General features: G+C 36.3%; 2 protein-coding genes, 1 long non-coding RNA gene and 1 other non-coding gene across 7 annotated transcripts; 1 reads left to right on the top strand and 3 right to left on the bottom strand.

The window, feature by feature from the left end:
- Positions 1-1,957: 1,957 nt before the first annotated feature.
- On the bottom strand, positions 1,958-2,897 carry LOC121248866. The gene is made up of 2 exons (XR_005937530.1): positions 2,806-2,897; positions 1,958-2,713 (listed from the first exon to the last, which is right to left on the bottom strand). It is a non-coding gene; the product is annotated as an uncharacterized LOC121248866 (long non-coding RNA).
- Positions 2,898-5,902: 3,005 nt separating this feature from the next.
- LOC121248864 (protein SYM1-like) lies at positions 5,903-10,975 on the bottom strand. 4 transcript variants are annotated; one of them, XM_041147465.1, is made up of 8 exons: positions 10,471-10,975; positions 9,812-9,952; positions 9,608-9,721; positions 9,350-9,523; positions 8,702-8,817; positions 8,239-8,317; positions 7,239-7,355; positions 5,903-7,150 (listed from the first exon to the last, which is right to left on the bottom strand). In XM_041147465.1, the coding sequence occupies exons 1-7, from the start codon at positions 10,882-10,884 to the stop codon at positions 7,284-7,286; spliced, it is 1,110 nt and encodes a 369-aa protein (XP_041003399.1). In that variant the 5' UTR covers positions 10,885-10,975; the 3' UTR covers positions 5,903-7,150; positions 7,239-7,283. The 4 variants fall into 4 exon arrangements, with proteins under 4 accessions (XP_041003399.1, XP_041003401.1, XP_041003402.1 ...); XM_041147467.1 differs by lacking the exon at positions 7,239-7,355 and having other exon boundaries at positions 5,903-6,173; XM_041147468.1 differs by lacking the exons at positions 5,903-7,150; positions 7,239-7,355 and adding an exon at positions 7,459-7,854 and having other exon boundaries at positions 10,471-10,974.
- Positions 10,976-23,063: 12,088 nt separating this feature from the next.
- TRNAQ-CUG lies at positions 23,064-23,135 on the bottom strand. The gene has a single exon. It is a non-coding gene; the product is annotated as a tRNA-Gln (tRNA).
- A 71-nt stretch (positions 23,136-23,206) lies between these two features.
- On the top strand, positions 23,207-25,475 carry LOC121250282 (pentatricopeptide repeat-containing protein At1g03560, mitochondrial). The gene has a single exon (XM_041149365.1). It carries the CDS (start codon positions 23,236-23,238, stop codon positions 25,195-25,197), a length of 1,962 nt encoding a protein of 653 aa, XP_041005299.1. The 5' UTR covers positions 23,207-23,235; the 3' UTR covers positions 25,198-25,475.
- The last annotated feature ends 2,092 nt before the right edge of the window (positions 25,476-27,567 follow it).

The following is a 27,567-nucleotide window of genomic DNA, read 5'->3' as shown; positions in this document are numbered from 1 at the left end:
TACATTACTAAATTTTACTTTTTCTATTTTACATATTGACTTTTACAATATATCACATATTAGCTTATCTATTTTTCTTTATATCATTTAAATAATATTTTTTTAGTTTTTTTAAACATTTTCTTTCCACCAATAAATTTGTAATATCCATATTTTTCTTTTATATTTGCAATATATTATTAGATACAATGTAATATAATTCAGTCCTATACACAATATATATATATATATATATATGCCAAAAAAAATTGAAAATTTGAGAAAATTGGATAAATAATATTTCCAAGATATTTTTTAGAAAAAAAAATAAAATAGAGGTGTTTTAAATGATGAACAATAAAAAGAATTTGTATTGGAATGTAAAAGTAAAAGTAAATGAGGGAGTAAATAAAGTATAAATAATAATAAACTTGTTTGAAGGATGAACATTACTCACTACATGTAGAGGGTTACTGTAGCAATTTGTATTTTACATAATCAGATGAAACTCATTTTATGAACAATTTTTTTAAATAATTTACATTTTTTGTATTATATATAAGTCATTGAGAATGCTCTAAGTGTTAAGATGTGCCATGGGTGTTAGTGGTTGGTGGGCATGCAATAATGGGGAGGGAGGTGATAACATGGAAGGTATATTAGCACCAATAGGTGGTGTAGTTATCACTAAGGGAAAATAAGAGAAAGATTGGGGTGGTCCTACTCCAGTGTATCGGGTCATCTACACGTTGTTATTCTCCTATGTTCCTGTTTTCCCTAACCAACGATCAAGATGATGTGGTCATGATAGTCTCCTTCAGCCGGACCAGATCAGCAAAAAGCAGCACACCCCCCTCACTTGCGGCTTTTAGTCGTAGATTTATAATCTGTTTATCAGACTATGTTAAAATCGGTTTAAAGCGGCTTCCCCTTGTGGGAATGGGTTGGAGTCAATCTTTTGACTTAATAACCCCTTTTTTTTTTCTCTTTGTTTTTATTTTGGTGTTGGTGTTGCTTGCTCAGGGATTGTTGGGGACTCCCACCCCACTGACTTTTGTATCTTTGTAACCGCTTAGTTTTAATCTATGCTATGCTTATCTTGCTGAGAAAAAAAAAAAAAAACGAGAGAGATTGGGATGATGACAAATCCAAGAAAACAGAGAGTATGAGACGGAGAGGTGTGATAGTGAAGACTTGCAAGGTGTTTGAAGGGAAAATTCATCTCATAAAAAATAACATGACAGGATATATACATACGTCTAGTAGGGGGATGAAAACATAACCTTTATGGTTGGTGGTATATCCCATGAAGACACATGGGAGTATTTTGGACCAAATTTATTGGTGGTGTTATTCCATTTGAGTAATGCTATACACTATACTCTTATTCCATTTTGATCATATTAAGTAGTAGGTGGCACATTTATCACCATTAGATGATAAAAAAGCATGCAATAAATGATTATTTAATGGCTATAAATGTGTCACATCATATTTACTGAGATGAAAGTGGGATGATAATATAGTGTATAGAATTTTCTTATTCCGTAAATATAGAAAATATTTAGACTAAAAAAATCTGTAGAGACAAGAGAGGAGTACTTAGGGTGATAACCAAAAAGGAGACTCGTGAGCAAGGCTTGCGGAAGGAAGACGATTTATTAAATAAACCGTCGTTGAGAAGGCCTCAATCCAAAATCGCATAGACCTACTACTAACTATGATACAACATAGTACAACCTAATTCGCGGATAGTACGATGGCATTGCTCACCGACACCATTTTGCTCCTAGGTGTGCGGACAAGAAATATTATGAATAATACAGTTATCTTGTAAAAAAGTGGTGAGTGCTTTGCTTGTAAATTCGCCACCACCATTATATTGGAGAACTTTAATGATGGGAAAAAATCAGACTTACTTTTTAAAGGAATGAACCACATATGTTGGCTAAAATCATCAATTAAAATTGCAAAGTGGGAAAATTTATCAATAGAGTTAATGGGGGAAGGACCCCAAAGATCACAATGAATTTTTTTGAAAAGTCCAAACTTTTTGGAGGAGAAAGAAATAAAAGGTAAACAACTTGTTTTGTAAAGTTGACAACTATCACATATAGAAAATGGCTTATTTGGGCCAATTATTTTTATTAAACCAAGAGATTGGAGAGATTGGATGGTTGCAGCTTGAGGATGCCCAAGTAGTTGATGCCAAAGATGCTTGTCTACAGCTTAAAAGCGCACTAAAAAATGAGCTTCCGGGGAGGTGGCTAGGCTATACAAATTACCTTGCTTGTGGCCTGTCAGCAGTGTTATGTTGGTATTCCTATGCTTTATTGTGAATCCAACACCAAAATACTCACAATTAATAGGATAATCAGTAGTTAATTGCCCAATGGAAAGTAAATTTTTTTCGAGATCAAGGACTAGTAAACCATTATCAAATTTAATAGAGTTTGGAGGATTACCAAACATAGGTTTCACCAATACGAGTGATCAGCAACATTGTAGCATTGTCGACCATGACATGATCACAACCATGATAGGGGCGTAAGTTTTGTAATATACCTGATTGTGTAGTCATATGTGCCGAGACCCCCAAATCAACCATCCACTCTTCATCAGCCCCATTGGATGTTGTCATTGCTGCCAATGCTTGTGGAACTTCATCATCTTGGTAAGCTTCGTCAAATTGATGCCAGCATCGAAGGGCTTCATGTTCTTTTTTTCCACAGACCTGGCAAGTCACTACACAATTAGAAGCATGGTTTTGTTGGGTCTGACCATAGCTGTTGTTGGGCCAAGATTGTTAGGGATGGAAACCCTTACCTTGGAAGAAAAATGTTGCTGCGAGTGAAATTTCTGGGAACTCCCCTATCGTGGCCGTGAGTCACGTTTTGGATGTTGGTTTTTGTTTGATTGGTATGGTGGAGCCATCTCCAATGCTAACTTGTTCGGAGCCTTGATATGATATGGAGTCCAAGTTGAGATTGTTGTAGTCTCCTGTAAAGTGATTTGATGCAGCACTATCTGGAAACCAGTGATTAAAGTGTGGTGGGGCAGAAGGAGGATTTGTGGTAGTAAGGTTGGCATTGAACTGAGGTGGAGTGGTGAGGGAGGAGGTAGAGCTTGATAGGACTGATTAAATCTATTGTAGCAGGTTAAAACAGTATGTCCAGGTTTATGGCAAACGTGATGTGGGTCGAGAGTCAGTCCGATTGGTGAAAGAGTTCAAAGGACCTCGCCCACCCCCACGACCACGTCTAGCAAATCTGCCACCCCTTCCACGATAGTTGGGAGATGTATTGGAAGAGAAATGATTCTGTTTGGTGACTGTGATATTGGCAGACAGAGGATTACTAGACAGAAGAGAATGAGACTGATGAGCTATACGAGACTCATGATTCAAAAGAAAGCTGTAAATCTGATGTGAGGAAAGAGGTTCGGCTCGAGTGGTAAGGGATGTAACAAGAGATTCATAATCGGAGCCTAAACCAGCAAGTAAATAGACTGTGAATTCAGAGGAAGAAAGGGATTGACTTGCTGCACTTAAGGATGCAGATAGAGATTTGGCCTTGTTATAATACTCAGTAATGCTTTTGGAGCCTTTCTCGAGTGTTGTAAGTTGAAAGTGAGTTTGCATTGTGTGAGCTGAGGACTGAGCCGTGAAAAGCCCCTGCAATGTGGTCCAAATCTCACGAGAGTTTTCACACTCCATCGCCTGAGCAAGTACATGGTCAGAGAGGAAGGAGTTAAGAGCAGAAATTATAAGTTGATCCATTAAGCACCACTTGGTGTATTCTGGATTTGGCTTGTCTTTGATCATGAGATCTGGTATGGTAGAGGTACCATCCACATGATCATACAACTGGTGTCCTTTAAGAAAAGGAACCATTTGTGCCTTCCACAACAAATAATTATCAATATTAAGTTTAATATTGACAAAATGACTAGCTGAGTTGAGTATGGAGGTGTTGATTGTAGGTGGTGTGTGTTCGGGGGTTGGGTTTGAGGAGGTCATGGTGCCAGGATAAAGACGATGAGTCTATTACTAGGCCCGTGATACCATGTTAAAAGCAATAAAAGACAAGCAGACAAGATGTTTAAAAGAATGCCTCAATGAGTAGAATATATTGACAAGAAGAACAGAGCCTTTTTCTCACACACGGCCTTCTTACATTTACACGCCTATTTATAGACACAATTCATAACAACCTCTTTTCCTATACTGTTGACACGTGTATCTACAGAGAATATTTTTCTGTTACATGGGTATTCTGTAATTCATCTTTATTTGCTGCAGGTGCCTTGTTGATGTTTCTGGAATGCTGCTGTGAGCCTTGTCCTGCAGTGTTGCTGTGAGCTATGTCATGCAGCTGGTGAATTTCTTCTTCAGCCTTTTGGTTGCTTTGCTGTCCAGGTGTCATTTGTTCCTTAATAGAAAGCAACATGAGCAATAGTCTCGATTTCATGCAGGGTAAGGCGTGTTTCATAACTTCGAAGGAGGGGGATAATTTCTGTGTATGAGGGCATTGGAGGTTTTAGCATGGCAGTGGTGAATGGCTCATATTTTGGACCTAAGTTGTTGAGAAGAGAGAAGACTTTGTTTCGATCACGGAGAGGGGCTCCTATGGTTGCTATTTGCTAAGCATGTAACGGAGTTGCTTCTGTAGTTGAAACTGGCGCTCTCGGGAATGAAGCTTGGGCATATGCTTCCTTGAGTGCTTGCCATACTTGTTCTGTAGTTTCTAGCTCAATGACCAGACCTAAAGCTTTTTCAATCAGTATGCCAATAATCCATCCTCTAAGAAGTCTGTCCAACTGTATTGTACTCGGGATTAATTTGAAGTTGTCCATCACAAGAATTTTCAAGCCATGAGATGAATTGAGCTGGGGTGGATAATTCCCCTATGAGTAAGCCGACAAGGTCTTGGCTCTCGACCAAGCCTATAATTTGTTCCCTCCATAAAGGATAGTTGTCTTGCTTTAAATGCAAGGTCACACAATTTTCCACGTTAACTAAAGGAGAGGCCATGAAGGACAGAGAGTATAGACCAGAGAAAAGAAAGGAAAAAAAAAAATGAGGCAACAGGAAGGATCAAAAGGGTGTGAGCCTTTGCTCTATGATACCATAAAGAAAACAATGTTTTGTAATAATCTCTCCTTATAGTCTCTAGTTTGTCTTACTTATATTCTTGGAATATTACAGCTTACCATAATCTATACAAGGAGGAAGTAAAACAGAGCGCATATGGCACGAGTAAAATTTGGAGAGCAGTCCAACGGTAAAGAGCATATATGCCGTGCTTTAGGAAGCTTGTGTAAAATGCCGCTTGGTTTGGAAACTTTCAAACCGTAGGCTTGAGGTTGACTATTATTTTAATTTATCAATCGAATACTGGAAAGATTCGTGGTTTTTCCATCAGAGAGCATTTTACACAACCTTAACACAAGACTATAGCAGAATTAAATCCACATAAATTGAGTGGTTACCTTCTTTTAAAAACGTACACAACGAAAAGAAAAGCAACGAAATCTTCAGTAAATAAAAGTACTGCTTGCTATCAGACCTACGTTCACTTTTTCTGTCCTACTGGAAGATATCCTTCTTTTGATTTCAGGTTGCTCCACTAGCTATCCATGATCAGACAGAAGGCTGATTTGGTCTTTACAACACGGCAAAGCCATCTTCAATCATAAACATTGAACCATACAATTAAATTTAAAGATTCAACTATAACAGATATTGATATTGAGGACTTAGTCTTGGTCATATGTAGATATCAAGATTATGTTGACACACCGACATCGACGTGTTTCGGTTGATTTGTGTGGAGGCAACTCTTATAGTTTAGTACAAAAGATGTAACAAGAAGGTATCAAATACAGAAAATGGATAAACTTAATAAGGAAACTAGATCTCATATAATGTCAATAAATAATTTCATTACTAATTCTATCCATCATAAAATGAGGGACGGGAACAGATGGAATAAAAAGAAGGTATCAAAACTTCTATGATCACAAGGGCACAGGATTCCTCAACATCAAGAAAGGCATCATAAATAAATCACATAATCTACTAATCAAAAAATAAGTCGCAAGGTCTCAATCTGACCAAAGCAACAACACCTGCAAGTGCCTTCAAGCTTGGAACTCAATCTAACACTGGAACCTAGATGTGCCAATCACTTTCCCTGCCCTGCAGAAGTATATGAAATCAAGAAACGCATCATAAATGAATCACAGGAGCCACAAAATAGATGTGAAACCTTCAATTGGCTTATAATAATGCTGAAAATGCTTTCTTAATTAAACTAATCAACCTGTTTAGCATATTTTATCCATTAATTGCACTGTATTTTAGCAATTTTCAAGGACATAAAACAACTGCAAAATGCTCAAGAAGAATCCAAGTTTTAAGCAAAACTTCACAAATAGGTCAAAAAAAAAAAAAAAAAGTAATATAGCAATACTCATCATGGTTTGCACGGTTACAATTGTTTATTCAATTTACATCCCATAAACATACATTAAGAAAAAAAATAGTTATCTATTAATGAGGTCGCGCCGATAAAAGACATCCGTTTCTCTTACATCCAAGTGCAATTTTGAGATCAAATGCGTACCATTTTAATGACCAAAATGAGAATAAATAAATAGCGTTCTTACGGTCCAACTATAATGAACATACAAATTCAAGGTCAACTCTATATAACTATCTATACACCATCACAATCATATCTTTAAATGCAACAAATTTAAACTGGGATTTGTCTTCTCCTCCAATTAAATTCTTAATGAATCATCTCTACCCAGAAGGAAAAGGAAAAACAACACAAAATTATCATGGATTTGACCACTTAGTCAAGAAAAATCATAATATACGCGAAGCACGAAAAATGGGATTCAAGGGTAAACCTGGCTAAAGGAAATATGGGACGGGACTTCGTTAGGAATCAAATGCCAACAATCTTGAAAAGAATGAAGCAGAGAAACCCGAAGAATACGAGGAGGAAAAGGTAATCAACGAAGACGAATAATTTCGTTGATCTGTCATTCCACTTCTTGTGCTTGTTCTTGTTGATGGCGGTGGCCTTCTCGTCCTTGGGTTCGTCCAGAGCTTCCAGTTTCGCCATTTGGCTCAAGTTACAGGCTTTTTCAGGTGGGGGATCTGAAATTCCAAGAGAGGGTTGTAGGTGAGCTAGATTTTGCAGATCCGGGGCTTCCTAGGAAAATACCGATAATTTTGCGGTGCTTGCGACTTTTTGTTTGTCAGTGAGGCCACGTGTGCAGTATAATGGGCCTCAGGCCCAAGAAACTCCTGGGCGTGCAATAAGACGAGTAAGCCTTGTTTGGAAATTTCTTCTTTCTTCCACCTGTGACATGAGCTCCAATGGAAATTTTAGGATTGATGGATTTCCAAATTCCAAGCACTTTAAATAAGAGCAGAATACACAGTTTACAGTAGCAAACATCTCATGAGTGATGAAATTATATTACTTTCTTGAGGGAAATAGTCCTTGAAGTTGAAGAGCCGGTATGCATGGAGACTGAATACACAACATATCCTTGCAAAAAATTCCAAGCTTATATAATATGTTGTTTTACATTACTAAATTGTACAAAAGGTTTGTCCCAAATTCTTCCCCCTCAAAAAGAAGAAGAAGAAGAAGAAGAAGAAGAATATAATGTATAACCACTAAGCGGAGTATACAGCAGCAACTGCAGAGGCAGGTCATAGTTATGAGTCCATCTATTTGCAGTTTCACATTGCCACTGTCAGGCTTCCAGAATTAAGAAGTGTGATATTGTAGATCACTCCTTTTGATTGCTAAGACTGTCATCATGCTACCATGCGTTCCAATTCATTTACTCCTACCAAAACACCAAAAAAAAAAAAACAAAAACAAAAAATACTTGCACATTAGCAACGTAGGATGTAGGATGGACATAATATCGCAAAAGATATTTGTTTTCTTGGGTAGCTAATATTGGGAAAGATGTTTATTTCAGGTTAAATATTTGGCAAATGGCTGCAATGGGGTTGGTGTTCAAAGAGTCCTGAGAATATGTTGTTCAGATCTTGGCAGGAAAATAAAACAATCCAACGTCTAGGTTAAATTGGACACAAGACCCAATGTGAATGTGCTACGAGAATCCATGGGTTCTCCCCCATGTGGCTTCCATGGACAAATTTAGCCTCAAATAAAAATTCTCAAGCAGGCCCTAGAGGAACTTTGTAACAGCAGTTAGATGTACCTTAGGACTACTGGATGAAGAAGGGTTTGCTTCCACTGAAACCTCAGATATTCGTGCTTCTGATTTCTCATTTGAATAACTACACAGGAAAAATGTATCCGGTGTTAGAGAAAGTCTACAGAAACACTTTTAGTCCTACTATACTAAGGAATGAATCATAAACAAATAAGAAAATGCTCATTTAATTCATTTATCGCTTAAACAATTCAGATGGCCTAATAATGTGTGGTCCACATCATGGAAAATACATTTCCAAAAAGGACAAGATGGAAACCACAAAATCGAAAAAGGTTGATGATAGGTATGTGATGCAGAAAAAGAGACATAATAATCACAGATTTTCTATTCAGTGTATGATGTAGAAAAGAAAAGGTGCACTTTAAATGGCTGCAAATGGAATAATGGCAAAAGTTACCATACATGCGCACTCAACAGGATATAATAGATATATTTAGATACTTACGTTGACAGTATGGTAACCCAGATGAGCTCCACACAGTCTACCCAAAGAAGCCTTTGTTCAAGAGGGATAAGACCATAGGTTATCAGATGGGCAAATGGCCAAAGCTTCCACCCTGCCTGTAAAGTGAACCATAAAATTAAGTAATCTTTCCTGACACATATGCATTGAATACAACATTTGCTGCAATTCAATCCAATCTATGTTGGGCAGAACCCAAAGGAATGAAATTTCAATCACCATACGAACAATATGTAGATATCAGTAAATAAACTTCTAGCTTATACTTCTTAGAACTTTCGACCAATTATTTTTTGAAAACAAAGTAGAAAAGAAATTTTCAGTATTGCCATGCAACATTTTTACATGGGTCTTTATACATAAATGGGCTTCAAAGACTGCTCTGCGAGAGTAGTGAAGTAATTAGCAGAAAGAGTGTGAGAAATTTGCAGATCCCTTAGGCACAAAAAGAAAAGAGCGACATTTGCATTCAATACATAGGTCTTAAAACTATAGCCAAAGTTAAGGTCGGCAGACCCATAATTATTTTAAAGATGATAAATATTTGATTTCCCTTAGGAACAAACTGGTGATCAGACACAATCTAAAGATACTCAAAAAGTGTAGAGGAAAACTAAAGTGGTTTCTTACAGTAAGCAACGGCCAAAATGTAGTCCTTAGTTCACTAAAAATATTGGTTGGAGATTCAAAACGCAAGAACCCCAAAACCACAAAATAGATGCTGTTCCAAACTGCTGCCCACACTGTTTGGTCAAAGGCAACTTTAGCAGGGACCACCCACCAATCTTCGAATGGAAAAAGAGCCTGGAAACCAAAGTAAACGATTGCAGCCATCCACAGAAAATCAACAGATAAACCAACTGACCAAATATGAATCACGATTATCACCTCACAAAATTGGTAGTAATAATGAGAAAGGGAACCGTGGAGAGTAAACCCAACAAGGCCCGATCTGAACATGCGTGTCCGGTCAAACTCGAAAAGAGGCTTTCCTTCATAACACTGAAAATTCAGAAGGAAACAACTAAAGAATCAATCAAAGTATCTATGACCAGGACAAATCATTTAAGATAATCTCCTTCAAGCACATACTTGGGCGATCCAATCTCCTAGAGAATACACAATCCCACTTATTGCCATTTTGGCTAAAACAGGGTTTGCTTTGAGAGCTTGTTCGTAGGCAATCCAATTGTGTTCGGGTGCATACCTTAGTACCTCATAAAGGGTCCATCCCTGAGAAAATCAAAACAAAAAGTTGGTCTTGACAGGCAAGATACAATTACTGAAAGAGGCAACTTTGACATTTATTAGTGGAAAACGGCATGAAAAGCGAACATTAGCTTTCAAAAGTTATCTAATCAATTTGATGATTACATTTGTCTGTCAATCTGATTTTTGGGTAAAATTTCCCGTAAATGGAAATTGACTTCTGCAATATAGAAATCTATAACGTTCCCAATCTCCCATGACAAAGAACATAAATATGCTTAAAAAAAAAAAAAGGATATCCAGGAAAAAAATTAACCAAAATAATATTGCATATATACGTACTCCATACTCGTATGAAAAAAAAAAAAAAAAAGCCGTAATTGACGATTCAAGGCTATTTTGCAAACCAAAAGTGCGACAAGCGTAAAGTATCATCAGCATCTATGCAATTAACTATGCAAAAGCCGATTCTCGTAAATACCCATGTCCAAAAATGGAGCGAGGAAAAATACAAGCAAAACTTAACATACGAAATCACTCACATGCCAGTAATCATAGTCAATGGTGAGCAACTTGCTGACGGCGAAGGTCCCAAATCCTAGAACAATAGAGGCATTGATAGCTTTGCTAACCAACCTATCAAAATCATCATCCTCTTCTCTCCCCTCAGAAGTAGAAAGAGGCTGAAGTTCTTCAGACCCATTTAGTAACAACCGGCTTTCTTCATCCTTGACAATATTAAGATTCTCCTTCACCGGAACAACCTCTCGGTCCTCTGTGACCGACCAAATGACACAGCTCCTTTTACGGGTTGAAAAGCTGAAATTGCTTAATGGGTTGGACTTGGTGAAGACTTGGGCGGAGAGCATAGATGGAGGAAAGTTAGGTCTCTGGGATTCTGCGATGGATTTGGTGAGTGAAGGGAGTTTATGGGCGGTGATGCTAAGAGTAGCCATTGAAAATGGTGAGCCGCAGAAGAGAACAGAAGCGCAGGGAGAGAGCCAGAGACGAGAGAACTTTAAATAAATAAATACTGAATAATATGAATAATGTTTATCAAGCTATATAATTTATAATTATATATGGCATTCATTATTGAAGTCCCGTTTCCATTTTAAACTGATTTTCTTTTATTTTTAATTGAATTAAAGTCTGAAACTTTTAACTATTTTTAATTTTTCCAATAGTTTTAGTATTTTAATTTATAATATTTTAATTTATTAAAAATAGTTCGAGCTTTAAGGCTTTGTTCGGTTACTGAGTTGAGTTCAGTCTAATTTTAAACTGAGTTTAACATCTAAACATTCAACTCTCAAATTACTAAACTCATCTCAACTCAAAACCTTTTTACACATGAGACCCACAATATTTGTCAACTGAAAACATCTTTATATGTGAGATTCAACTTTTTTCAATTTTTCTATAAAAAGTACTAAACTCATTTTAACATCTAAATACATTTTAAACTCAGTTTAGATGGATCCCGCATAATTCTCTTTATTACTCAACTCACTACTATTAATAAAGAACTCAATTTAGTTGAATTTAGTTTAACATCCAAACGCAATAAATCTATACAAGACACTTGTTTCATGTCTAAAATATATTTAACATAAAATAAAATAAGATATTTTATTTATAGATTGGATTTATAAGTAAAATAATTAAGATTCTTATTATTTTTATTTTAAAATTAAAATACATATGCTTCATATCTTAAAAACTTTTTTTTTTCAAATATAAAATCTCCATAAGAACAATTTTTTTAATAAATCGCGTTTTTTTACATATAGATAAACTGTTTTATTTTATAATCAAAAGGTGATTTACATTATTTTGGTTTTTATTAATAGTAAATTTAAAGATTATAAAGATTGTTGCAGCCTAAGCATTTGAGGATAAAAAAAGAAAAATTATATTTATCATTCTTTACACCAAATATTAACATGTGATTTGATTTATTATTTTTATTCTTTTATTTAAAGAATTTTGTTATATATAATTACTTTTATTTACTTCTTACGATAATTTGATTGGCTGAATTAGTTATTTTATATTAGAAAAAATGATGTAACCCATTACATTAATGTAATGCATAAAAAATATAAAAAAATAACTGTATATAAAAATTTTACATATTTTTTAAATACCAATATTTTTTAAATTTTGAAAGGAAAGATGTCTACGCAAAATGCATAAACAGTTAAACACGTCCCCCATTTAAAAAAGTTGCGTCTCCTTTGGGGAAATGGTCTTCAAAATGAACAGCGAGCGAGCATTACAACCTTACTTTTTTCTTAGTTTTTGTGAAGCCACGTAAGTCTCCATCCCGCCGCTATTAAGGACAGTCGATACGAGGGGTCGTGCAGCTTGTGCTTTTACTTGGCAATTTGTGTTTGAGGCTTTGTTATGTCAAGTATTATCTACTCGTTAAAAATGTCAAACTTTTAAATTTTAATCTCATTAATTTAAATAAAAGATCATGTCACGTCATTTGTTTTGATCTATTTAATAATTAATTAAAAATAAATCAACATGATACGACTCATTTCAATATATTTTATGTAAATGTGTTGAATTAACACGTATAATCAATTTGACATGATTAACATAATTTCAGATAAAAGTTAAAGTTTATATTTATTAGTAATCACAATATCTAAAAAATAATAAGACTAACTACTAACAAAAAATATCAATATTTTTTAAATTTTAAACTATAATAAAACTAATATTACAAATCCTACATTAACAAATATGATCATAGGTCAAACATTACAATCTCAACAATAAAAATATAAATATATTGAGAAATACCAATACTATAACCTAATAACAATAAAATTATAATTTTGAAATAAAATTTAAAAGGACTATTGCAAGTTGATTCAAGTTAAGTGGGTTAGCCTTTTATTGATCCGTTTATTAATTGTGTCTTAATGGTTTAATTCTTTTTTACCCAAACTCATTTGTATGAAACCTAAATTTGTTAATTTTGTATCGTGTTCGTACTGAATTTACAGATCGTGTCATATATTGTTACCTTTAACTTTTAATTGCCGCGTTGCCAATAATCCACGTTCGGAAAAAAAAAAAAAAAAAAAAAAGGAGTATATTCATATCGACTCTCTTCCGAAAATAATAACAACATAAATAGATACGGAGAATCGGATCGACCGAAATTAATCGTTTTAGTTCATTCTACTCTATGCATTTTCTTTTATTTTTTTTTTCTGTCTTAAACTATTCGATAGTGTTCCATTTCATAAACCCACTGTCTATGGCAGTATAGTTGGGGCTCTCAGCATGTTTTGATTCCTGGCCCAATTTATCCTTTGCCATCAGTCGAGTATGCCAATACATCCATTGACCCACTATCAATCATTAGATCGCTATGCCGGTTCATCCGGGTTAGATTTTTTTTCGACTCAATCCGGGACCCGAATATTCGGATTTTGGCCTAGAACAAACTCAGGCCGATATCCACATAGAAAAAACCGAAGTACACCCAGTCTGGGTACCAGATTTTAAACCTGAAATCTAGATTTAAAACTCGGTACTCGATTTTTTTATTTTTTGTTTTAATCTTTCTAGCAACTAAATGAACAGAAACTCAAAATCAATATTCCCGTGAACAATAACCTCCTTTTTTTTTGTTTAATGCATTATTCCCGTGGGTCATTGAAGTGAGTGTTCATTCTTTTTTTCATTTTGGTTCTCTTTTATTTGTACATTGTTGGGAATAACTGTATATCGAAGACTAACTTGAAGTATAGCAGTAGAAATAAGCTAAAGAAAATACTGACTATCACACACAGATAACGCCAAGATTTAAGTTCAGCTCAAAGTGAGCCTACGTCCACTAGTGGGGTTGGTATCAGAGCTTTCACTATAAACAAAGATGGAGCACAGGAGAATAATACAAAACTTCTCTCTCTAAGAAGTTATCTCACTTTGCTCTCAACTCTCTCTAAAATCACTCTTCTAAAACTCAACTAATGAAATCATAGAAAGTAAGAGGCGCCATTTGCTATTTATTGAAAACAGTGCAAATTCACTTATGAGAACATTGGCTTGAGCGAACTCTCGAGCGGGTGTCGAGCGAATGAAGATATTTGTCATTTCGCTCGAGCTGAATGTCGAGCGATGTAGAGTGAACTCTCGGACTTGCATTTCACTAGAGCTGAATGTCGAGCGATGTCGAGCGAACTCTCGGACTTGCATTTCGCTCGAACTGAATGTCGAGCGAACTCTCGGACTTGCATTTCGTTCGAGCTGAATGTCGAGCGAACTCTCGGACTTGCATTTCGCTCGAGCTGAATGAACCTTCGCTCGAGCGAACATACACCAGAGACACTATTTCAACTGGATTCAAGCCACCTCTTAACATACATAATATACATACTTTTCGTCGCTGCAGCAGGGATTATTCCCTTCTTTGTTCCGTTCTTCATCATGTATTTATTTTCCCAGTAACGTCATGTTCTTATTGCCGGTTTTAATTTGTTTGCTTGTTTGTTTGAGATCGAATTCTGGCTAAAGTCATGAAAATCGTACCAGTTTTGACAGTCTCTACAACATCAATGTGCTACAAGTAATTTATACCATTATAATTATCATAATTTTTTAAACTTCTTCCATGGGTCACAGCAACTTTGAAGCAGTTAAATCTCATGCATAGATGACATATATAATTCAGCAATATTGCTTAAATAATTACAAACAAAAGAAAAACCCCCTAGAAAAGTTTGAGAAGCATTCCCGTGGGTTTAACAAGAATTGTGAATTGTTTTTAGCTAAATTGTGAATTCTAATTTTTAAAAAATAAAAAATGGGTACAACCCAGAAACCCGGGTTTTGGATTTTTAAAACCGGTTTCATCTGAGTTCCGGCCTAGGTTTGAAATCCGGATTCCGATTCGGGTATACCTAGATTTCCGGACCGAAACATGGATAAACAGTACTATAAATCGCTATAAAAAAGAACTCTCCAAGGGCTAGTTTGGATAGTAGAGTATTATCAAAATACTTCACTACTATTCATTATTTTATCATTACTTTTTATATATTTTTTACTATTATTCATTATTATTTAATATTCTTTCGTTACTTTTTCATTATTTTTCATTACCATTTACATAATATTTAAAATTACCTCACTACCTAAACATAACCTTAAAGCCACCTCTATCCATGGCCTACTCATCACCCCTTCTAGAACTCCCACTTGACAAGCCTTTTCTGATATAGATTGGGCTAATTGTTCAAATAACCGTTGATCTACCGGTGGCTACCTCATTTATTTGGGCTCTAACCTCATCTCTTGGAGCTATTATAAACAACACACTATTGCCAACTTTGATACAAATGTAGAATATCGTGCACTGGTCAACTCATTTATTGAACTCATTTAGTTCTTCCTCTATCGTGTGATAATATTGAGGTCACCTACTTTTTTATCAATTCCATCTTTTATGCTCACATTTTAGAGCATTAAAATTGATTTCATCAAAATTATCTTTAAAATTTGATAAAAATACATAATTTTTATAAATCTAAAACTTTCTTAGCCATAACTCTACATTAAATTAACTATTGAATTCATCAAAATAATAATATAATATTATTTTTTTAATAAAAATATTTTTATTTTTTTCATATATTACAATTACATTAATCATATGTTAATTAATAATTTAATTTGATTCTTACATTATTATTACAAGACGGTTGAAGATTAAACGTGAATAAAAAAGACTTTTAGAGATTAAAAGTGAATAAAAAATAGATTTGATGAGTGAATAGTAACCCTTTAAATTTGAAGAAACCTATCCATTTACTGTAGCTTAAAGTTTCACACTTATATTTTTTTACTAATCTAATGCAGTCTTATTTTAATGAAATTTATCAAATTTTACATTTGGTTAAGTTTTTGATGAAGCCAATACCAATGCTCTTAACGTCTTTATCGACTTCCATTTTGTCCATAAATATATGAGGTAAAGATCAACCAATCGACATTTACACCAAATCATTGGTTGCGCCTGAATTGGCACTACTCATAGACAAGCTCACTGTTTGTCTCCCCATTGAGCTTGAGGAAGCGTAATAGCGCTTCAACCAACACAATTAGAGAATCAACCAAATCAAGTTCAAGGAGCCAGATCAACGCAAATTCAAAGGATCAAGAGGTTGGATTTAGGAACCTATGCTTTGTTTTAGCAACAGTCCATTCGATCTGTTAAAATTTCCGTCCATCACCATTAATAAGAACACAGTCGAAAAAAATGGCAGCACATGTAATTTTTTGTTTTATAAGAAAGGTTTTCTAGATGTTTCTTAATATAATATGTATCTTTTTTTTTAATTAAAGATTTAAAATTTACATTATTTACAAAATATTAAAAAAAAAATTAAAAGGGGAAACCATGGCCAAGTTCTGGCCACCCTTTGGTGGCTCCATTCGGATCACTTCTTTAGAAACTAGAGGGAGGCTCACCATGAGGGTATTTGAGCACCCTTCTTTTTTTTTTTTTTAAAATGATTTTTACTAGAAAAAAACTTCTTATTTTTTTATTTTTTTTAATTTTATTTTTTAAACAAATAAATTGACACATGGCACCCTTAGATTGAGCCATGTCTATTAACGATGATGGATGAAAATTGTAACATAAGGGATTATAGCTAAAAGTTTTGAACCACCAGAAAGATATTACTTAAAAATAAAAATAAAAATGCATGGATTCTCATTCCAAATTGGGCACAAATAAAATGTACTAGGTCCCAAATATAAATTGGGCATAAGACGGGTGTATCCCATCAAAATTTCCTGAAACAAAAGTTAATAGAATAAATTATAGTCCAAAATGAGAGAAGAAAATATGAGAAATAGAATAACGGAAAATAATTAACCTATAATTTTCTTACAACTCTATATAAAATGAATGTTAGTTTTGTAAAATTAAGATTTCTTTTTTTTATTTAGGGAGAAAGAGTTTTATTGATAAAATTCTCTACAAGAAAGATTGAATACAATCAGAAATTTCCTCAATATCAATTGTAAGGGAATTTTTTCCATTTCACAAAGCCCACTAGGCCTCGGCCTAATACCCGGCCTTAGGGTCACCAGGACCGTGCTTGAACTAAGGTGTCAACCAGGGAAATGGGTCAAGTGACTGACATGACAGATCAGCCTGATATCGCTCGGCCACGTTCTGAACCTGAGAACTTGTATGGAACGTAGTGGAAAATGTAGAGAACCTTCGATCCGTTGACATAGGAACATCTACGGCTCACAAAGAATGAAGCAAGGTTTGGAAACCACGCCGCATTAATGACGCCACTACCGAGCTACACGCCACATTGATGTGCCGCCGCAGAACTACACCGCATTAAAGGACTCTGACAGCAGGAATAGTAGGAGGGGCACGAACTCTGTGGAGACAAATACGATCTGTACCTTCCCAGACCCATGGTATAAATAGCAAGCCTCAGGTACAAGAAAGCTTTCTGATCCCTAGACTCTTTCACTTATTTACAAACTTGCAACAAAATTTACTAATTTTGACATCAGAGACTCCCTGACCCCAAGCCCGCCCCCTCCTAGTTTCCTCCTTCCCTGTCTTATGTAGGGCTATTCTTAAAGACCCGAGTTGTTGGAATCTGGTCCAAAGACGTGTGAAACACGATCATCAATGATGACATCTGAATAGCCAAAGCATTCTTTCATAGAGCATGAGCTACATTGTTGCTTCTCTTTTGATGTGTTTAGCAGATCAACTATCAAAATGAGAAAGCACTTTCTTAATATCAGAAATAAGCATATCTTTAATGTCCCAACTATTTTCTATTTCATTGACTGCCTTGATTTTGCTATTAATGGATCTGGATAGAGATCTGTTCATTCTCATGAAAGCAAGAACTTGTCCTTCTCAATCTCTTGCAATAACTCTGATTCCAATTCTACAATTGTCCTTGTCAATAGCAGCGTCCCAGTTAATCTTTATAACATCATTTGGAAGCGCCTTCATACACAGGGCCCTGCTCCCTTGCCAATACATCGCAAGCAGCAACATTGCACGAAGCTCAACAAGTCATTGGGACTTGCATTTCGAATAGCTGTTATCAGAGCATAACTCATGGCTTTAGTCCTATGCTTAATACTTCGTAGCTGATCAAGAGACTGGGCTTGTACCCTGCGAAGGTCGGCAAGTCCAATCTCAGGACTGGCTTGTATTCTGAATGGCTCTTGTAGGTTGGCAGAGCCCAAGGGCCCTACTCCCTCGCCAATGCATCGCAGACAGCAACCTTGCACGAAAGTCGACAAGTCATTGGGACTTGCATTTCGAATAGCTATTATCAGGGTAGAGCTCAGGGTAGAGCTCATGGCTCTGATCCTGTGCTTAATATTTCATGGCCGATATAGAGACCGAGCTTGTAATCCGCAAAGGTTGGCAAGTTCAATCTCAGGACTGACTTGTATTCCGACTGGCTATTGTAGGTTGGCAGAGCCCAAGGGCCCTGCTCCCTCGCCAATGCATCGTAGGCAGCAACCTTGCACGAAACTTGACACGTCATTGGAACTTGCATTTCGAATAGCTGGTATCAGGGCAGAGCTCATGGCTCTGGTCCTGTGCTTAGTACTTCGTGGCTGATTTAGAGACCAGGCTTGTATCCTGCGAAGGTCGGCAAGTCTAATATCAGGATTGGCTCAGTTCAATAGGCATCTTAGACCCCATTCGCACAGTTCGTTTTGGTTTTTCACGATCCACCGTTGTCAAAACTAATGGCTAGTTGGGCTCTGTCTGCCTTAGTGCCTCTTCGTCCCTCACTTCTCTATCTAGTTCTGTCAGAGCTGGAGGTGGAGGTAAGATTGTTCTCCCTTGGTCTTCCTCAAGAGCCTGTATAGCTATTGCTTTAGACTTCATTCTCATGAAAGCATTGTAATCTCTTGCAGTATGTTATTGGCCATGGGGTCGGGAACTTTACCTTTAGATGATACATGGAGGTTACAGCCTTCATCTGATTCAAGGATGGACGTCCAAGAATCACATTGTATGAATATGGGGCTTTCACCACCAGGAAATCTACCATAAGAGACGTTGTTTTGGGGGCTATTCCAGCTAATATGGATAGAGTGATTGCTCCGACCGGCTGGATTATGTCCCCTGTGAAGCCTTTGAGGGGCGTAGGTGCATGTCGCAATCGATCGGGAGTGATCCTCATTTTAGTGAATGCCTCCTAGAAGAGGACGTTGGCGGAGCTGCTGTTGTCAAGCAATACTCTTCTAGTTCGATAGTTAGCAATTTGTGCTATTACTACCAGAGTGTCATCATGGGGGTGTGACAAACCTTCTCCATCTTTTTCACCAAAAGTTATAAGATATTCCCTGGTCTGATCCCTGTTGTGAAAGGATGGTTTGTAGGCTAAGAATACTTCTTCATATCTGGCCCTCCTTGCATGGACCTTCCGTGCCGAAGAGGATGTTCCCCCTCCAGCATATCCTCCAGCTATGGTGCTGATTTCACCTATTGGAGGTTTTTCTCTACCCGAGTTTCTTTGATGCGAACTCTTTCCGAGTGGGTTCGTGGTTCTTCTTCTGTCAGGCTCCTATTTCTCCTGATGGGGCTTCGTCTTCTTCGGGTATCACTTCTCCAAGCAAAGTTTTGATCCTTACAAATTGGGCTATAACTCCTACGAGTAGGACTCAGGTCTTTTCGAATGGAGCCTCGGTTTCAGTCTCTCCAAGAGTAGGGACGATAGTCGCGTTGCGGTCCATTTCTTCCATTTTCATAGTGGTCAGCTCGAACCCCTACGTCTTCCACCTTTTTCTTCCCCGTATAGCAATCTTTCGTATTATGTCCGCTACTCTTATGAAAAGAACAATATTTGGGGCGTGACGAACCTCGTCTTTGCTCTTCTCGTAGATTCGGGTCGTCCTCAACTTCCACAGCTAGGTTAGAATGTATACGAGGATCGGGTTTTCCCTATCGGACCTGTTCTCCTTTGCCCTTAGTTTTGTAAGTCCTCTTTTTGTAGTCCCCTCGGTTCAATCCTTTATGTCGGTCTGTTGTCTTTTTGTCTGTCCTTTCCAAGTCACTCTTCTTGGGGGCAGTTAGTGCTTGGAGCATATCTTTTGCGATTATGAAACCGTTTGCGTGGTCCATAAACTCCCTTAGAGTGATCGGGATTTTCCGAGCGATTTCTGTCATGAAGGGGTTACGAGGCCAGACCCCCCTAATAGTGCAGCCAAGGTGATTTTTTTGTCTTGGTCATCTGTTGTCATTCGTTCTTTATTAAAACAGGAGAGGTATGACTTGAGGCTTTTGTCATCCCTTTGTTTAACAATCATAAGGTAAGCCACTGGTCTCCTTCTTGTTCGGCTGGCTATGAACTGTGTAAAGAAGAGACATGCCAACTCGTTGAAGTTATCCACAGTTCTTGGCCGTAATGAACCAAACCAAGCTCGTGCTGCTCCCTTAAGTGTGAGGGGAGAAACTTTGCATGCTACTTCGTTGGGAAAACCATGGAGAGTTATATGGGCCTTGAAAGTTTCCAAGTGCTCCAATGGGTCTTTTGACTCGTCATATGCTTCAATCTGCAGGACTTTGAACTTCGGAGGTATTGGTACTACCATAATCTCAGCACTATATGGCAGTTCAGCGTTGGTGAGAAGTTGATCCACTGTGGAGGGTTGACCCATTTGTTTAGCTACTTCTATCTGGATCTGCATGTTGACCCTACGCTGTTCTTCATCTACGACGGTAGCATTGGGATGAGAACAGACCTCAGAGTGATGACTCTGTCGATCTGCCTCTGGTTCTTCATCACCCCTTCATAAGGCAGCATTTTCTTGTCAAAGGGTCTCCATAACTGCCATGAGTTTTCATATTGCTTCAGTTTGTTCATTGAGTCTTGCTTCTGTCGCTTCGTGCTGCACTATTTCACGTTGTGAATGTTGAGAGAGCATTGTTACCGGTATATGAAGGACACGCTAGTTATGGGACAACAGATATCCCATAGACGACGCCATTGTTGATGTCGTGTTTTGCGGGCCTGGGCAATTCCACTCAGTCAGAGCTCGTGCGATCACCTGCATAGTAACAAGGGGGAAACCTCGGGGTCTATTGATTCTCTGATATTTGAGTTAGTATGGTTTTGAGGATGAAGATGAAGTATATTGATGATCAGAGTATTAGATTACTTACCTGTGTGCTACAGGTAGTGTTTATTTATACTTGCCGACCTGATCTCCATGCTAGTGGAGTGTTGCATAGTAGGAAATCATATATTCATACTGTCCACTTGCCGAGCTATCTTTGTGCCGTCAGTTCACTGAGCTATGAAGTGCTCAGTTATTGAGTGTTGTTCGAGCCTTGGGCCGCATTGAATGCGACATATTTTTTGTCTTGGGCCATTTCCATCTCATTAATGCTGGGTGTGATCTGCTGCAAGTTTTCTCGTTTGGCATTGAATGCTATATTTCTTCCCTCTCAAGCCTCGTCTGCATTTCCTGTCTTGTTTCCTGATGTAAGCATGATTCGATCTAGGTCTTGTACCCGAGTCCCGAGCCAGGCGCTACCCTTTGACCCAACCCATATTTTGTACCTAGGCTTTAATCCGAGCCTTGCCTCCAGCCTGATCTGGCCCACACCTCGTATCTAAGTTTTAACATAGGCCTTGCCTTTAGCCCAATCCAAGGGATTTTCTCCCTTCACATTTCACCTTGTAAATTCTCTTTTCTTCCGTGATCTTTGTTTTAACCTTCCACACTACAGTTGATAGTATCATCATAGTCTTCGGTTTCCAAATCTGTATTAAATGCCTTAGAATTTGCCTCAGTTTGCTGCCCATGTTCTCTCTTGCCTAATTTGGTGCCGCTACTGTCATCTCTGTTTGGTGGCTACTGTTGCTAGGCTTGTGGTGGTGCTCCTCCCAAGCACCCTCCATACTTTTTTGAACCATATGAATTGAATTTGATAGATTGTGCTCTAAGCCAAGAGCCATATTACTATTGTGAAGATTTAGCCATCTGTTTGTCTTTGTGTTGCTTATAACATCTTCCTCCAATGTGTTTCAGCACACCATATTTTAAATAGAAATTCTGCAATCTTTCATAGAAGGTAATCCAATGCAGTTTCCCACCAATATTTTATCAATCTAGGGATTTGGTAATATCAATAACAAGTTGACTCTTAAGGATTATTCCCTATCCCCAGCCTTCTTTGTCAACATCTACTTTAAGAACCTGACCAACAGCAGATCCAACCTGCTCACCAACTTCCTTGGACATACTTGCTAAAGCCAGATTATGGAATTAGAACAAAAAAAATATTCTTGAGAAAAAGAAATTTCGTTTGGTGCGTTATTGCCTTCAAAATCTTGGATGGCTACTAGAGACTTGTCAAAGGATTAGGGCCTTCCAAGTATGATTTTATTTTTTTTCATCCACCTTTTGAAATTCCATTAGGAATCTATTCTCCCCTATCTCTTTGAAAGTGATCCAGCCTTCAGGTTTTCACACTTGAAGACATTGTGGACCTAAAAGCCTTCTATGCTCACCCCTCTATGATATGATCATTTCCAAGAGACATTGCTTGCCTTTTTGTTTGAGTCTTGAATAAGACTTTCTATAGATTAATCACTTGCTCCTCTTCCTTTATAAGGTGAAAACCTTCCTAAAGTGTTGACAATTCTTCATCAACCATACTACCACTCTACAGATAATTTGAGAGACTCAAACCTTACTTTTAAGAAAGAAGAGAACTTCCGAACAAAAATATTCGTGCTTAAGCTTCGTTTGGTTATTTAATTTATTTCAACTCATCTTAACTTATAATTATAATTTTTTCAAATTTTAATATAAAATATAATAAACAATTTAACTTTTTCAAATCTTAAAATAATAATAATATTAAAAAATTATATTCTAACAATATTTTATCATCTCAACTCAATTCAATTCAACATCTAAATATAACCTAAAAAGTTTCTAGATTTCGTTTTTAATGAACTGGGATGCTACTATTGGCTGATTATAAAGTGGGTTCGGAAAAGTTTTATTAGTTAGGAATAAATTATAGTCCAAATAAACGAAAAAGAATAAAAAATAAAATATAGCCAAGTAAGAGAAAAAAAGGTCCCACCGAGATTTGAACTCGGGTTACTGGATTCAGAGTCCAATGTCCTGACCACTAGACCATGGGACCTCTTGAGTATTTGCAGGATGAATTTACCGTAACATCATAAACTAGAGTTCTCATTTGAATCCATCCCTAGAAGCTGTCCCACTCGACATCCCGAGCACTGATGAGAAGAGCAACCCTAAGGCGTCTACTCCCTCCCGCCGCAGTGTATCTCCATCCTAATCCACCTCTACGTCCGTACAGAAATGGCGGGTCAATCTTTAAATTCTCAGAACCTGGCCCCTCACCACGTTTCTCTTCAAAATCCAGGTGGTTCTTGGCCACCTCTCTTCCTCCACCTGAATGGGTGGAACCCTTCAACGATGTCTCTGAAGTAGTCTCAACCCGCCAACAACTAGAGCCATCTCCTTGGGTTGCCCAAATTCTCAGCCTCCTGGATGGATCCTTGGCCATGGAGGCCAACTTAGACTCGTTCTGCCACAAGTTCTTGATCAGGTTGTCCCCTAGCTTTGTTTCATTTGTTTTACAGTCTAATAAACTTTGCGAAGATCCCGGTATTGCTTTGCGCTTCTTTTATTGGGCCAGTAAGCAAAAGAATTACGCCCATAGTATTGAATGTTATGTGTCTTTGGTTGAACTTTTTTCTTCATGGGGTAATATAGATAGGATTGCGAGCGTTTTAAAGGAGTTCAAGGAAAAGGGTTTTGTAATGACGTTGTCAGCGGCTAATTCTTTGATTAAGAGCTTAGGGAGTGTGGGAATGGTTGAGGAATTGTTGTGGGTCTGGCGTAGACTGAAGGAGAATGGGATTGACCCAGGGTTGTACACGTATAATTTCTTGGTGAATGGGTTAGTGAATTCGATGTTTATTGAGTCGGCCGAACGGGTTCTTGAGGTAATGGAAGGTGGGAGAGTAGGACCGGATGTTGTGACGTATAATACGATGATTAAAGGTTATTGTAAAGCAGGGAAGAAGAAGAAGGCCATGGAGAAGTTGAGGGATATGGAGTTGAGAAATGTGGAGCCTGATAAAATTACCTACATGACTTTGATGCAGGCATGCTATATGGATGAGGACTTTGATACTTGTTTGGGCCTTTATCATGAAATGGAAGAAAAGGGGATGGAAATTCCGAGTCATGCATATAATTTAGTGATTGTTGCGCTTTGCAGGGATGGAAAGTCTGCAGAAGGACATGCTGTGTTCGAAAGTATGATTCAGAAAGGTTGTAAAGCGAATGTGGCTATTTATACTGCTCTGATTGATTCTTATGCAAAAATTGGGAACATGGAACAGGCAATAAGGCTTTTTCAGAGGATGAAGAATGATGGGCTCGAACCGGACGAGGTTACTAATGGGGTTATTGTTAATGGGTTGAGTAAGAGTGGGAGATTGGAGGAAGCTGTGGAGTATTTTGAATTCTGTAGAGGTAATGGGCTGGTGGTTAACGCTATGTTCTATTCTAGTTTAATTGATGGTCTTGGAAAGGCTGGGAGAGTGGATGAAGCAGAAAGGCTTTTTGAAGAAATGGTTGAGAAGGGATGTCCGCGAGATTCATATTGCTACAATGCCCTTCTTGATGCCTTGGTTAAGGGTGGGAAAATTGATGAAGCATTAGCTCTCTTTAAGAGGATGGAAGAGGAAGGTTGTGATCAGACAGTCTATACATACACAATACTTATCAATGGACTGTTCAACGAGCATAGAAATGAAGAGGCATTGAAGATGTGGGACATGATGATCGATAAGGGTATCACGCCAACTGCAGCATCTTTCAGGACTCTTTCAATTGGCCTTTGTCTGTCAGGCAAGGTAGCTAGGGCGTGCAGGATATTGGATGAGCTGGCTCCAATGGGTATTCTTCCCGAGACAGCTTTTGAGGATATGATCCATGTCCTGTGCAAAGCTGGCCGCATCAAGGAAGCGTGCAAGCTGGCTGATGGGATTGTTGATAGGGGTAGAGAAATACCAGGGAGAGTTCGTACTATTCTAATCAATGCCTTGCGGAAAGCAGGCAATGCAGACTTAGCAATAAAGTTGATGCATAGTAAGATTGGAATTGGATATGATAGAATGGGCAGCATTAAAAAGCGTGTGAAGTTCCGGGTTCTGTTTGACAATTGAGGGTCTGGTTGGTAACTGAATTATTTTTAGAATATTTTACTGCTGTTTATATATAAATTATTTACAGACGAGAGATATTCTTAGCATTGGAGCCGAGTCTTTTGCCAGATTTTTGGTTTATGTTCTTGGAAGCAGTTTTCCTGATGGCTATGTAATTTGAAAGCTAACATCAAATTGTTAACTGTGTGAAGATGTGGAGCTGTTGTTGACTATCCAGTTTGTTTTGTACTTTTAAGGAACATATCTTCCCATAAATGGTTAAATGCCTAAAAGTTTCAGGAATCGTCTTTCAGCTCATTGTGATGGCAGACGAGACTGATCAATAGACTTCAACTCTTCAGCTGCTCAGTACTTGTAGTTATGTTGTGTGCGCGATCTTCGGTTTAGCAATTCAGAACTTCTAATTGTATACAAATAAATTGGTGTAAATTTAAACCGAAAAATCGGTTCGGACCGGTTGGACCGGAATTGATTTTTGAATTATGTAAATCGGCTGGAATCGGTTTGGTTTCAGTTTTATGATTTTTGAAACTGGATCGGTTGGAGAAAAAAAATATAAAAATTAATATTTTATATGTAAGTTTTATATGTTATATATAATTATATGTAAATTTTTTATATAATTATATATCATATATGAAATAATTTCATATTATAATTTATAAATTATAACATAAATGTTAATCTTAAATCTGAACATTTGTAATTTGTTTGATTATATGTTATTAATATAATTATATATAAGATTATGTTATTATAATTTATAAAATAAAAGTTTAATTTTGAAGATAAAAATTTAATTGATCATATACTTTAAACATAAAATATATATATTAAATTATATTATATATAGTCTAATATATTATATAGCTATATTAATATGTAAGTTTATAACTAATACTAATATATAACTATACTAATAGTATAATATTAATACTATTATATTGTCTAATATATTATATAGCTATACTAATATATAAGTTTATAATTAATATTAATTTTTTTACTAAAACAGATTTTTTTAGTAGTGCATATTTTATAATAGAAATAAATTTTTGAAGCAGTTTTTTTATTATTGTTATTATTATTATTATTATTATTAACAAATTTTTATTTTTTAATGATAAACTTACATTTTAAAAAATCGAAAGACTGAATCGTATTGAAAATCGGTAAAATCAAAATTATTAATTTAAGAAGGTAACCGATATGTAATTAATTTTAAAAAATATAAAATTTATATATATTGATTCGATCTTAAATTTTATTTAAAATTAAATCAGACCGAATCGATTATATCCCGACAAACAATCAATTCAAATGCATATTTAAGTGATTTTCCTATGATTTCTAACAGAGCCAATATGTGCTGTATATGTATTCTGATGAATTGACAGAAAAACCTAATGGGATTTGTCTTTGAGGATATTAATTCGAGAATAGTGGTGGCCTTCCCGATCCCCAAGATGCCTTTTGCTTGATCGAACATTCAGACCTGATCAACCCTCTGCACTTCCTGGCATTCACTCCCGGAAATCGAAACAATTGTAGCCTTCCCACTCCTTAGAGTTTGAAGTGAGCTTGCCCTGCATGATTGGAGCTTGTAATTTCTTCTTTCTGCATAGGGATCATGGCATGCCTAAAGACAAGAAAAAAGTAAATAAGCGAGAGGACATGTGCTAACGTATTGATATTTCTATGTTGCAACCGAGGACAATAGTTTAGACTTTCTACTTTAACATGACTTATCTCATTTTGGGAATAAAGTGATGATTTCATTTTATCTATCTTTTTTTAATATTTAAACATTATAAATATAAAAATTTTTTAATTTTAAATCTTTAATTTTTTTATATAATTATTATCTAATCATTACAATTTTTCTAAACTTTTAAATAAAATATAAAAATAATTCAATTTTTTCAAATCTTAAAATAAAAAATAATATTAAAAAATAATATTTTAACAAAATTTTAATTTTATAATATTTTATCTAACTTTCTCTCTTTTCCTAAAATTCTATAAAAAATCTTAACTCAAACTATTTCTAATTCATCTCATCTCAATTCAAATATCTCACTATTAATAAACCATCTTAATTCACTATTAAAACCAGCCTTACTGATTTAACACTCCACTTACTACATGACTTATTACATTAAAAAACAATTATAAGACCAATGTCCTTTTTTGTAAAATTATGTGGTAGGTTTTACATCGACAACATAGTTTGTGTTTAAAAATAAAAGCTTACAACATATTTATTTCATTAGGGATGTTTTAGAAGTGAGATAAGATGAGAATTTTATGAAGTAATAAGATAGTTTGTGAATAGTAGTGATATTGTTTAATTAAGATATTCAATTTTTA

The sequence above is a fragment of the Juglans microcarpa x Juglans regia genome, chromosome 2D (assembly GCF_004785595.1).
Source record: "Juglans microcarpa x Juglans regia isolate MS1-56 chromosome 2D, Jm3101_v1.0, whole genome shotgun sequence".
Lineage (NCBI taxonomy): Eukaryota > Viridiplantae > Streptophyta > Magnoliopsida > Fagales > Juglandaceae > Juglans > Juglans microcarpa x Juglans regia.
This window is presented reverse-complemented; position numbering and strand designations above follow the sequence as displayed.

What these genes read in the sequence shown, in the direction of transcription:
- LOC121248864 (XM_041147465.1), bottom strand. Translation starts at nt 10,884, where the DNA reads ATGGCTACTCTTAGCATCACCGCCCATAAACTCCCTTCACTCACCAAA. An exon ending in ATTACTACCAATTTTGTGAG is followed by an intron (nt 9,524 to 9,607) that starts GTGATAATCGTG and finishes TTTGGTTTCCAG; the next exon opens with GCTCTTTTTCCATTCGAAGA. An exon ending in CTTCATCCAGTAGTCCTAAG is followed by an intron (nt 7,356 to 8,238) that starts GTACATCTAACT and finishes CTCATGTCACAG; the next exon opens with GTGGAAGAAAGAAGAAATTT.
- LOC121250282 (XM_041149365.1), top strand. Translation starts at nt 23,236, where the DNA reads ATGAGAAGAGCAACCCTAAGGCGTCTACTCCCTCCCGCCGCAGTGTAT.